Source organism: Bubalus kerabau, chromosome 4, assembly GCF_029407905.1.
Source record: "Bubalus kerabau isolate K-KA32 ecotype Philippines breed swamp buffalo chromosome 4, PCC_UOA_SB_1v2, whole genome shotgun sequence".
NCBI lineage: Eukaryota > Metazoa > Chordata > Mammalia > Artiodactyla > Bovidae > Bubalus > Bubalus kerabau.
The window spans coordinates 140,099,224-140,112,359 of record NC_073627.1 but is presented as its reverse complement, the minus strand read 5'-3'; the positions used below and the strand labels follow the sequence as shown (position 1 = coordinate 140,112,359).

General features: G+C 40.0%; 1 protein-coding gene across 1 annotated transcript in view; it reads left to right on the top strand.

Annotated features, from left to right (window-relative positions):
• KCTD9 (potassium channel tetramerization domain containing 9) overlaps positions 1-13,136 on the top strand; it is an 81,386-nt gene that overhangs the window by 66,250 nt on the left and 2,000 nt on the right. Inside the window, exons 10-11 of the mRNA XM_055578769.1 lie at positions 9,442-9,547; positions 10,839-10,972. Of these exons, the coding sequence (XP_055434744.1) occupies positions 9,442-9,547; positions 10,839-10,972 (240 nt within the window). The remainder of the gene's footprint in view (positions 1-9,441; positions 9,548-10,838; positions 10,973-13,136) is intronic.

The following is a 13,136-nucleotide window of genomic DNA, read 5'->3' as shown; positions in this document are numbered from 1 at the left end:
CTGGTGTGCACAGGGTTTTGTTTGTTTCCTCCAAGTCTCTGGGGAGTGTGAGGTTTGATTTTAAAACTGATTGTGCCCCTCCTACCATCTTCTTGCCACTTCTCCTTTGTTCTTGGACATGGAGTATCTTTTTTTGGTGGATTCTAACATCCTCCTGTTGATGGTTGTTCAGTAGCTAATTGAGATTTTGGTGTTCTCACAAAAGACGAGCGCACTTCCTTCTAACCCACCACCTTTGGTGTCTCTGTTGCTTTGGCTATTTGGGATCTTTTGCACTTCCATGCAAATTTAAAATTTGTTCTAGTTCTGTAAAAAATGCCATTGGTAATTTGATAAGGATTTCATTGAATCTGTAGATTGCTTTAGGTAGTATGGTCATCTTGACAGTATTCTTCCAGTCCAGAAACATGGTATGTCTTTTCATTTGTTTGTATCATCTTCAATTTCTTTTACTAGCTTCTTACAGTTTTCTAAGTATTAGTCTTTTGCCCCCTTAGATATGTTTACTCCTAGGTATTTTATTCTTTGTGCTGTAGTGGTAAATGAGATTGTTTCCTTTCTTTTTCATTGTTAATATATAGAAATATAACAGGTTCCTGTGTATTAATTTTCTATCCTACAACTTATCTGAATTTATTGGTGAGCTCTAGTAGTTTTCTGATAGCATCTTTAGGATTTTCTGTGTAAAGTATCATGTCATATGCAGACAGTGATAGTATTATTTTTTCACTATGGCTTTTTTTCCTTTTTCTTCTGATTGCTGTGACTAAGACTTCAAAACTGTGTTGAATAAAAGTGGTGAGAATGAATGTCCTTGTCTTGTTCCTAATCTTAAAGGAAATGCTTTCAGCTTTTCATGATTGAATATGATGTTAGCTATCGGTTTGCCAATATTTATTATGTTGAGGTCAGTTCCCTCTATGCCCACTTTCCGGAGAGTTTTTTTTATCATAAATGCATGTTGAATTTTATCAAAAGCTTTTCCTATATTGATTGAGATGATCATAAGGTTTTCACTCTTCATTTTGTAAATGTGAATCACACTGATTGGTCTGTGGATATTGAAAAAATCCTTGAATCCCTGTGATAAATTCCACTTGATCGTGATATGTGATCCTTTTAATGCATTGCTGGATTCAGTTTGCCAATATTTTGCTGGGGATTTTTGCATCTGTGTTCATCAATGATATGTTGTTGTTCAGTTGTTCAGTTGCTCAGTCATGTCTAACTCTTTGCAACTCCATGGAATACAGCAAGCCAGACTTCCCTGTCCTTCGCCGTCTCCCAGAGTTCACTCAGACTCCTGTCCATTGAGTTGATGATGCCATCCAACCATCTCATCCTCTGTCGTCCCCTTCTCCTTCTGCCCTCAGTCTTTCCCAGCATCAGGGTCTTTTCCAATGAGTCGGCTCTTCACATCAGGTGGCCAAAGCATTGGAGCTTCAGCATCAGTCCTTCCAGTGAATATTCCAGGTTGATGGTTCAATTCTCACATCTGTACATGACCATTGGAAACACCATAGTTTTGACTAGAGGGACCTTTGTGGGCAAAGTGATGTCTCTGCTTTTTAATATACTTTCTAGGTTTGACATAGCTTTTCTTCCAGGGAGAAAGAATCTTTTAATTTCATGGCTGCTATCACCATCTGTAGTGATTTTAGAGCCCAGCAAAACAAAGTCTGTCAATGTTTTCTGTTTTTCCCCATGTATTTGGCCATGAAGGACGTGAAGTGACTGAATGCCATGGTCTTAGTTTTTTTAATGTTGAGCTTTAAGCCAGCTTTTTCACTCACCTCTTTCACCTTCATCAAGAGGCTCTTTAGTTCCTCTTCACTTTCTTTAGGGTGGTTGTCATCTGTATATCTGAGGTTGTTGATATTTCTCCCAGCAATCTTGATTCCAACTTGAGCTTCATCCAGTCCAATATTTTGCCTAATGTTACTCTGCATGTAAGTTAAATAAGCAGGGTGACAATATACAACCTTGATGTATTCCTTTCCCAATTTTGAACCAGCCTGTTGTTCTGTGTCTGGTTCAATATCATCAGTGATATTGGCCTATAATTTCCTTTTTGTGTGGTATCTTTTTTCTTTTTCGTATTTTAGTTTTTATAATTTGTGTTGGTTTCTGCCATAAAGCAACACGAAACAGCCATAATAATACATGTATCCCCTCCTTCTTGAGCCTCCATCCCCTCCCCTGATCCTATCCCTCCAGATATCATACAGCGCCAAACTGGTCTCCCTACAATATACAGCAGCTTTTCACCAGCTATACATCTTACACATGATAGTGTATATATGTTGATGTTTCTTTCTCCATAAGTAAGTCAGAAAGAGAAAAACAAATATAGTATATTAACACATGCATCTGGAATCTAGAAAGATGGTATTGTGTTATCTTTGATTCTGGTAGCAGGGTGATGCTGGCCTCACAGAGCTAGTTTGGAAGTGCTCCTTCCTCTGCAGTTTTTTGGAAAAGTTTCAGAAGGATAACTATTAACTCTTCTCTAAATGTTTAATAGATGTTTAATACTCCTGGACTTCTGTGTGTTGGGAGTTGGGAGTCACAGATTCAATTTCAGTACTTGTAATTGGTCTGTTCATATTTTCTATTTGTTCTTGGTTCAGTTTTGCAAGATTGTACCTTTGTAAGAACTTGTTCATTTGTTCTAGGTTGCCAGTTTTATCGGCATATAGTTGCTTGTGGTAGTCTCTTATGGTCCTTTGTATTTCCATGGTGTTTGTTGTAACTTCTTTTTCATTTTTAATTTTATTCCTTTGGGCCTTCTCCCCCCCACCCCCACCCCCCCCCACCGCCTTGGTGAGTCTGGCTACCAGGTTCATCAGGTGTTTTTGTTTTTGTTTTTTTATCTTTTTCAAGAACCAGCTTTTGGTTTCATTGATCTTTTCAGTTATTAGTCTGTAGTTCTAGTTCATTGATTTCTGCTCTGATCTTCTTTCTACTAACTTTGGATTTTGTTTGTTCTTTCTCTAGTTGCTTTAGGTGTAACACTGGGTTGTTTATTTGAGATTTTTCTTTTGTTCTGAGGTAAGTTTTTATTGCTATAAACTTCTCTCTTAGAACTGCTCTTGCTGCATCCCATAGGGTTTGGATTGTCATTTTTTCATTTTCATTTGGCTCTGATATTTTTTGATTTATTCAGGGATCCATTGGTTGTTTACTAGCATATTGTTTATCCTCCACGTATCTGTGGTTTTTGTAATTTTTTTCCCCTTGGATTTGGTTTCTAATCTCATAGCATTATGGTTGGAAAAGATGCTTTATACAATTTTCAGTTTTTTTAAACTTACCAAGATTTGCTTTGTGGCCCAGCATGTGATAAATTCTGGAGAATGTTTCGTGTGCACTTGAAAAGAATGTGTATTCTGCTACTTTGGATGGAATGCTGTATAAATATCAATTTAAGTCCATCTGGTCTAATGTTCCTTTTAAGGCCTGTTTTTCCTTACTGATTTTGTTTGGATGTTCTGTCCACTGATATAAGTGGGGTGTTAAAGTCCCTCACTGTTACTGTGTCAGTCTCAATTTCTTCTCTTATGTATGTTAACATTTGCTTTATATTGGGGTGCTTTTATTTTGGGTGCACATATATTTGTAATTGTTATATCTTCTTGGTTTATTCCCTTGGTCATTATGTAGGGTGCATCTTTGTCTCTTGTTACAGTCTTCATTTTAGCCTGTTTTGTCTGATTTGAGTATTGCTCCTCCACCTTTCTTTTGATTTCCATTTGCATGGAATACCTTTTTCTACCCCCTCACTTTCACTCTGTATGTGTCTAGCTCTGAAGTGGGTCTCCTATATACAGCGTATCTCTGAGTCTTGATTTTTGTATCCATTCAGTCATTCTTTGTCTTTTAGTTGGAGCATTTAATCCATTTACATTCAAGATAATTATCAATATGTATGTTCTTATTGCCATTTTGTTAATTGGTTCGGATTTGTTTTTGTAGGTGTTTTTTCTTCCTTTCCTCCTTTGTTGTCTTGTGATTTGATGATGATCTTTAATGTTGTATTTGGGTTACTTTTTCTTTTCTGTGTATATGTCTATTACTGATTTTTTTGTTTATGGTTACCATGAGGTTTTGATATAGAAGTCTATATGGACAGATTTTTAAGTTGCTTATCTCTTAATTTCAAATATATTTTTAAAATTCTGCATGCATACTCCTTTGCTCTCATGATTACTGGTTTTGATGTTGTATTTGTGCCTGGATGATTTCCTACCTGTACTGTATGTTTGCCTTGACTGGTGAGGTTTCCTGTTTCCTAATATTCTTGTTCCTAGTTGTGGCCTTTTCTTTGCAGAGAAGTTCCTTTAGCATTTGTGGTAAAGCCAATGCTGAATTCTCTTAGGTGCTGAATTCTTTTGCTTGTCTGTAAAGGCTTTGCTTTCCCATTGAATCTGAACGAGAGTCTTGCTGGGTAGAGTATTCTTGGTTGTAGGTTTTTCCCTTTCATCATTTTAAATATATCATGCCACTACCTTCTGGCCTGCAGAGATTCTCGTAAGAAAATGGCCACTAGTCTTATGGGGATTTTCTTGTATGTTATTTGTTGCTTTTCCCTTGTTGTTTTTAATATTTTCTCTTTAAATTTTGTCAGTTTGATTATTATGTGTCTGAGCATGTTCCTCCTTGGGTTAACGCTGAACGGGACGCCCTGTGCGTCCTGGATTTTGGTGACTTTCCTTTCCCATGCTATTATCTCTTCAGATATTTTCTCAGGCCCTTTCTCTCCCTCATCTCCTTTTGGGACCTCTATCATGCAAATCTTGATGCATTTGACATTTTTCCCTGAGGTCTCTTAAACTGTCCTCATTTCCTTTCATTATTTTCCCTTATTCTGCTCCACAGCAGTGATTTCCACCAGTCTGTCTTCAACTCACTAGAAGACAATTCTCTCTCCTTGTTCCTCTGCCTCATTTATTCTGCTGTTGGTTCCTTCTGTGTGCTTTTCATTTCAGTTACTATATTCTTCAACTCTGTTTATTCTTTGTATTTTCTAACTCTTTGTTGAGAATTTCTTGCAACTTCTCTCTGCATCCATTCTTTTCCAAAGTTCTTGGATCATCTTTATGATCATTACTCTGAACTCTTTCTCAGGTAGATTGCCTATCTCCACTTCACTTAGTTGTTCTGAGGTTTTATCTTGTTCTTTTGTCTGGACTATATTCCTTTGCTGTCTCATTTTGTTTAAATTTCTATTTGTATTTCTTATGTATGTAGTCGGAGAAGGCAATGGCACCCCACTCCAGTACTCTTGCCTGGAAAATCCCATGGATGGAGGAGCCTGGAAGGCTGCAGTCCATGGGGTTGCTGAGGGTAGGACACGACTGAGCGACTTCCCTTTCACTTTCCACTTTCATGCATTGGAGAAGGAAATGGCAACCCACTCCAGTGTTCTTGCCTGGAGAATCCCAGGGATTGGGAAGCCTGGCGGGCTGCCGTCTATGGGGTCACACAGAGTCAGACACGGCTGAAGTGACTTAGCAATAGCAATGTATGTAGTAGCTTAGTAACATTTCTCAACCTTGGGGAAGTGGCCCTCAGTGGGGGCTGTCCTGTGTGTCTAGCAGTATACTCCCTTCTCATCATTAAGAGCCAGGGACCAGCCTGATCCCAGCATAGTTTCTGACTCATATTTATGGACTTAGTTCTGCAGGATCTTAGTTTTCTTGCTTCAGGTGTCTGCCCCCTGGTGTGTGAGGCTGGTTAGAGGCTTGTGCAGTCTTTCTGGGCAGGAGGGGCTCATGCCTGCCCACTTGTCTCTGGAGCTGGGTCTTGGCCCTCTGGTGGGCAAGGGCATGTCCAGGGGCATGTCTGGAGGTTTCTGTGGGCTCAGTAAGCCTGTCTGCTGATAGTTGGGGCTGTATTTCTGGCTTGTGGGTTGGTTGGCCTGAGGCATCCCAGCACTGGAGTCTACATGCTGTTGTGTGGGGCCAGGTCTTGGTGTCAAGGACTCAAGATGTGGGCCTCCAGCTGGAGTTCACATAGATTGCCACTATGTCCACCACCAGCTTAAGAACCCAGTGAGAAATACAACTGCCTCCCACCTGCCACCTCCCTAGGAGACTCTCGAAGACTAGCAGGTAGGTCTGGCCCAGGCTTCTATGGAATCAGTGCTTTTGACCTGGATTCCAGTGTGTGTAAGATCTTATCTTAGCTCTCCAAGAGTTGAGTCTCTTTCCCATGGTCCCCTTTGTTTCCCTCAATCTACAATCAAGCCCTCCTGGCTTTCAAAGCAAAATGCTCTGTGGGCCTCCTCCTCCCAGTGCTGGACCTTTAGGCTGGGGACCCTGGTGTAGGGCTCAGAGCTGTCATTCCTGTGGGAGAACTTTTGTGATATAATTATTGTCCAGTCTGTGGGTTGCCCACCTGGGTGGTATGAGGTTTGACTGTATTATAAGTGCACCCCTCCTACCATCTCGTGGTTTCTTCTTTATGTGTTTGGATATAGAGTATCTTTTTTGGGTAGATTCTGGTCATTTTTTGGATAGTTGTTTGCTGTGATTTTGGTGTGCTCATAAGATATGAGCGCAAGGTCCTTTTACTCTGCCATCTTTGTCTTGCAACAGCCTATGTAATTTTAACTGATACATACTAAAGTGCTGCAGAACTGCAAGTTTATTGATTAAAATGGCTCATGTTGAGGAGTCACCGCCCAGAGTGTAGGGGCTGTGAAAGTAAAAACTAGTGGCTAATTGTCTTTGGCACTTGAAGATGGCTGCTGATGAACAGTCATATGTATTGCAGTGTCCACAGAATGAGGCCAGCTAAGCACAAGATGCACCTGATGTTCCCACCCCTCTTGTTGAACTTCTCTCCTGGTTGATCCCTTGTGGGCTGTGAAACCTTTCTGCAGGAACCCTCCAATTCTGCTGTCAATCAAGGTGACCTTAGCTGCTATCAGGGTTCATGTCTGAGCGGCACCCTCTGTTCTGTCAGTGCCTTTAGAATGCATCTTCTACCTGATCTGCCTTTCATTATTGACTTTAGCCTGCTGCGTAGAAGCTGGTATAGTAATCCAGCTCTTATGAATCCATTGCACATTCCCAGTACAAGACTTAACAGATGATAAGACCTGGAAGGGACGCTGAAGATGAGTATGACCCTGTCTTACAGACTAAGAAACCGAAATGTGCCCTGACCCAAGGCCCAAAGGCTGGTTTATCAGCAGCATTAGAGCTAGACTCTAAAGCAGATGTTTTCTTTTCCTTATGTCTTTTTTGATGACTTTTTCCTTTGGAAAACGTGAAATATAGACAAAAATGAGCTAGTGTAGTGAATCCCTTTGTATCTCCATTACTCAGCATCAACAGTATCACTGTTGAAACAGTTGTGTATGGTCTATACCTCTCCACAGAGTATTTTTGAAGCAACTTATTTTACCTGTAAATATTTTATTCTCTTAGAGACAAGGACCATTTATCAAACAATCTTTTGCTTTTTAATAGTTTTATTTATTTATTTGGCTGTTTTGGGTCTTTGTTGCTGTGTAGGCCTTTCTCTAGTTGCAGCGAGTGGTGACTGCTCTCTCGTTGCAGTGCATGGGTTTCTTATTTTGGTGGCTTCTGTTATTACAGAGCATGGGCCCCAGAGCATTTGGACTTCAGTAGTTAGCAGCACATGGGTTTCAGAGCACGGGCTCAGTAATTGTGCACCGAACTTTGATGCCTGGTGGCATGTGGGACCTTCCTGGACCAGGGATCAAACCCATGTCGCCTGCATTAGCTGGCAAACTCTACCACTGAGCCACCAAGGAAGCCCTAAGCATAATCTTAATATCATTACCCTTTTCAAAAACAGTAATAACTGCTTTCATCAAAACCACTGCCCCTTGATATAGTAAATAGCCCAAATCTTCTAACTATAATGCTGATTTCCTTAGTAGCTGCATTCTGAGGTGGCAGTGTTGGTGACCTGCTTTTACCATTTGATGAATAGAGGGTGAAATACTTTTTGCAGTTTTTGAAGACAAAAAAATCTCACTGAGTTTCTTATATATTTTTTTGTGAGAATTCATAGTACAGCCTTGAGTAGAGAGCAGTACTTACATAATAACCTTGGGAATACTTATATTCTACCTGGGAGCATTACATCAAGAACCAGAGAGATTTATTTTCAGATATCACCTTCCTGTCCTTTTACAGTATATTTTCAAGTACATAAAATCTAATCATCTTTGAGTTATCTTCTAGGTCCTCATTATCCTACCTGTCAGTCTGAGCTTCTGAACTACCTCGTGTTAAAGCACAGGCATGGATGGAAATGCAAACCTGATTGTCAGTTATCTGTGATTTGAAATGGTCTGTAGTTCATCTTCTGTTCACTAGAATTGGCTGTGGGTGAATAAAACTGCATTTATGAGACAAGGATTTTTCTTGGTATGGTTATCACATAACTTAATCAGGCTTAAGTAAGTAAGTGTTGGTCACTCAGTTGTGCCCGACTCTTTGGGACCCCATGGACTACAGCCCACCAGGCTCCTCTATCCGTGGGATTTTCTGGGCAAGAATGCTGGAGTGGGGTGCCATTTCCTTCTTCAGGGGATCTTCCTGACCAAGGGATCAAAATCCAGGTCTCCTGCACTGCAGGCAGATTCTTTACTGACTGACCTACAAGGGAAGCCCTAATCAGGCTTAGGCATTTAGATTTCTTCATTGGTCTAATTATAATAACAGCTGCAATTATCATTTCTGTAATGTCTGAGGGTTTTTAAAATACTTTTTACCTTCTGCTTTGGCCCCAATTAGGGAAGGTCTAACATGACTGACTTTATAGATAGCTTCCTGCCATATCCAGTAGTTGTTAGACATCAGATCTGATGGCATTAAATTTAAAGTTCCAAAATGTACTTTCTTTTTCCTCTTTATATCTTGAACTGCCATTTGGGTACTCAGGGTTGACAATGTTTTGGAGCGATGGTTGGTACAGAAAGACCCTACAAGCAACTTGGTGGTGTTTGTAGCTAGATGGCACTTTTCATTGCTGGCCTTAGCAGTCCAAACTTTGAAATGAAGGTAGTGACAACAGTACTGAGCATCAGAAATTGCATTCCTGCAGTAATAAGATCTAGATCCCTAACAACTTAATGCTTTCTTCATACATTAACTGTTACATTGTCATGAGCTGAGCTGTTTATAAAAATAGAAATAGGGATGTCATGGTCCTCCCTCCCCAGCTTCTTTATCTAAACTCTTTTCATGTAAAGCAGGAATGCTATTGTTTATTTGGCTTTTTTTCTTTTAGAACAACTATTTTAAAAACTTCTCACAATTATTGTAAACAAAATAGTTGATTGTGAGTATATCAGATTTTTTTCTTTTTCTTTTCTTCTTTTACTTTGAGCCAATTTTTTCTAGTCCAAACAAAATTCTGAACCATAATAAACACAGACTTTACTCTTTCCATGGCCAGTGTGCCAATCTCCAGGGCGTCAAGATGCTGTGCTCTAATGCAGAGGGAGCATCCTTGAAGCTGTGTAATTTTGAAGATCCCTCTGGTCTCAAAGCCAATTTAGAAGGTAAGAGTCCCTCTGTAATTACCTTCTCTAAAGTAAAAACACACCATTAAGTAAAAAGCCCAGCAAAATAATTGTTACTGGTAAAATACAACCATAGGGAGGAACATTTCTTCTGTCTTAGAGGATTTGCAAAGGGCTAAGCCATTGTTTGGTCTCAGTAATGGAAACCAGCATGCTGAACTCAGGAAATGTGGCCTCCAGTTTTTAAGGAAGCTTCAGCTGGAGATAAGTATCAACATCTTAAATGTCCAAACAGAACAGCATTGTTTTTTAAACTTTTTATTTTATATTGGAATATAGCTGATTAACAATGCTGTGAATGTTTCAGGTAGACAATAAAGGGACTCAGCCATACATAAACATGTATTCATTCTCCCCTAAACTCCCTTCCAATCCAGGCCGACACATAACATTGAGCAGAGTTCCCTATACTATATAGTTGGTCCTTGTTGGTTATGCATTTTAAATATAGCAGTGTGTACCTGTCCATCCCCATCTCCCTAACTATCCCTTCCTCCATCCTTCCCCCAGGGCACCATAACAGAACACCACAGTCTTAATTGTGGACCAAAATGAAGAACTTCAGTTTGCATAAAGCCAGGCAGTTTTTTATCACTTTTGGATGTAATGTTTTGTCTGCGAATTCCTTATTGCTTTGTTTTGTCCATGAACTTGTCATTTTGTTTATTTGTATATCTAGAAGACACATACGGAGAAGGCAATGGCACCCCACTCCAGTACTCTTGCCTGGAAAATCCCATGGATGGAGGAGCCTGGTGGGCTGCAGTCCATGGGGTCGCTAAGAGTCAGACACGACTGAGCAACTTCATTTTCACTTTTATGCATTGGAGAAGGAAATGGCAACCCACTCCAGTGTTCTTGCCTGGAGAATCCCAGAGACAGGGGAGCCTGGTGGGCTGCCGTCTTTGGGGTTGCACAGAGTCGGACACGACTAAAGCGACTTAGCAGCAGCAGAAAACACATAAGTCATTTCCATCACCATAAATTTTTGGAGGCATATTTAAAAGTGCAAACTCTAGGACCAAATTGAATTCCTCCCTCAAAAATACAGACTAAAACATGAATTCTTAATTCATAATATAAGCAAACAGATTGTTAACAAAGAACTCCATATGTATGTACATTGGTCAAGAGACAGATTTATAATTCAGTCATTTCCAAAGGACACAGAGGTCGACATTTACCCCTGTTAAGTCATCTTGCATCTTTTGAATATAAATGACTATAAATATTTTTAAGTTCAACTGCTCCTAAAATATATTCACTTTAGGTGCTAATCTGAAAGGTGTGGATATGGAAGGAAGTCAAATGACAGGAATTAACCTGAGAGTTGCAACCTTAAAGAATGCAAAGTTGAAGAACTGTAACCTCCGAGGGGCAACTCTGGCAGGAACTGATTTGGAGGTGAGTCACTGAGTTTTTGTTCATCCAGAATGACTGAGTAGCTCCTGCAAAATGTACTTAAATAAAACAAAGTAGTTGGCTGTTCAATACTGCCAGGTAACGTGCCAACCAGGCTGATGGAATGCTTTTCTTTCAGTTGCTTGTTTAAACAAATTTGAATTCCAGAGCAGAATCTACTTACCTAAGTTACAGATGCTAGGTTCAGATTTTATTTTTAACTGGAGTAGAATTTCTTTACAATGTTGTTAGCTTCTGCTGGTACTACAACGTCAGCCATAGGTAGACATACATACCCTGTCCCTCTATTTTCATCACAGAGCATGGAGCTGAGCTCCCCGTGCTATACAGCAGCCTCCCACCATCTATTTTACACAAGCTAGTGTGTGTAGGGCAGTGCTCCTCTGTCTCACTCTCTCCTTCCCCGCCTCATGTCCGCAAGTCTGTTCTCTGCGTCTCTATTCCTGCCCTGCCAATAGGTTCATCAGTACCATTTTTCTAGATTGCATATTTGAAGATTCATCTGGCATTCAGTCTGAGCTGATTTCTCCTCTTTTCCTTGGATCTCCCTCAGGTAGATACATTTGATATATGCTTTTTTAATCCACTTGATTGTGGTTTTCTTACATTTTAATTCCAAACAGAATTAAATGGGGCCAGATTATTTCTTAAACTTGTTGGGAAATTGAAATGATATCTGTGTTTGAAATCAGGTTCAGGGAAAGCCTGTTCTAAATTGGCATCATATTCTTTTTTGAATCTCAACCTGAGACTTTAATTCTGTCCAGCCAGTCATCTTTTTCATCAGAATTGTCTGGTATATATCATCTTGAGTTGCAGATTGAGCTGGCAGACTGCATAGCTGAAGGTATAAACCTATTATAAGTACAGTTATTTAACTTTTTAAATATTGTTACTGTCACCTAAAATAAGGATCTTTTCCCTTTGTTTCAGTTAGCATGTGACTACACATGAGTTCTTTATTTAAACAGTAGAAAGCCTCCCTTTATCTGAATGCAAAGACTAATCAGAATGACTGTTGGGGCAGCTGCTAACCCTCTATACTATAAAGGCTATGTGCAGTCACCCTTCTCTCTAACCATCATCCCCACCATCCCTAGGGACTTAGCCAAGATCCCTGTCCCATCTGTCACTCTCTGATCTCAAGGGAAATTTGAAAGCAGCTACGAGTTGTGGTGGTTACACTGCTGTATATAGATCTGTTAAAACTCACTGAATTGTATACATAATTGGGGGGTTAAAAAAAAGGTAATTCCTTACTCTGAGAATGTTAATGTTAGGCAGCTACATGATACAATTTAATTATTAAGTAAAATCCCTTTCTCTGTTTAAAAATCTGAATCTTCCCTACCCCCATGCCTTTCATTATTGTTCATGGATTATGGTAAAACCATTAAGTCACTCAGTCATGTCCGACTCTCTTGCGACGCCATGGACTGTAGCCCACCAGGCTCCTCTGTCCATCAGATTCTCCAGGCAAGAATACTGGAGTGAGTTGCCATGCCCTCCTCCAGGGGATCTTCCCAGACCCAGGGATTCAACTCACATCTCCTGCATTTGCAGGCAGGTTTTTTACCACTAGCGCCACCTGGGAAGCCCCAGAGAGATATATAAGTAAATCACTTGGCTGTATACCTGAAACTAACACAACAGGGTAAATCAGCTATGTGTGTTTTAGTCACTAAGTCATGTCTGACTCTTGCGACCCCATGGACGGTAAGCCTGCCAGGCTTCTCTGTCCATGGGACTTTCCAGGCAAGAATACTGGAGTGGGTTGCCATTTCCTTCTCCAAAATCAACTAGACTCCAATATAAATTTAAAAAAAAGAATAAAGATTATCTCAGGTCCCAGAAATCAGTTTCTGATGCTCAGACCCTCTGAGTTTGTCTGGCAGTGGAGCTGCTTCCATTCAAGCCCCATATTCCCAGGGAAGCCCATAAAATTGTTTAGATACATTTTACATTCTGGATTTTAAATGCTTAAAATTCAAAAGGGACATGCTTCATCGTTGACCTTTGTTTATATATATTTGTGGTGGTCAGCCTGAGTAAGCATCAACTAGAGAGAAAAAATACGGCTTTCTCCTAAAACTTCTGAAAGTTTTCCAGAAATAACTGAGTTTTATTCTTTAGGAACCTTTTCCTG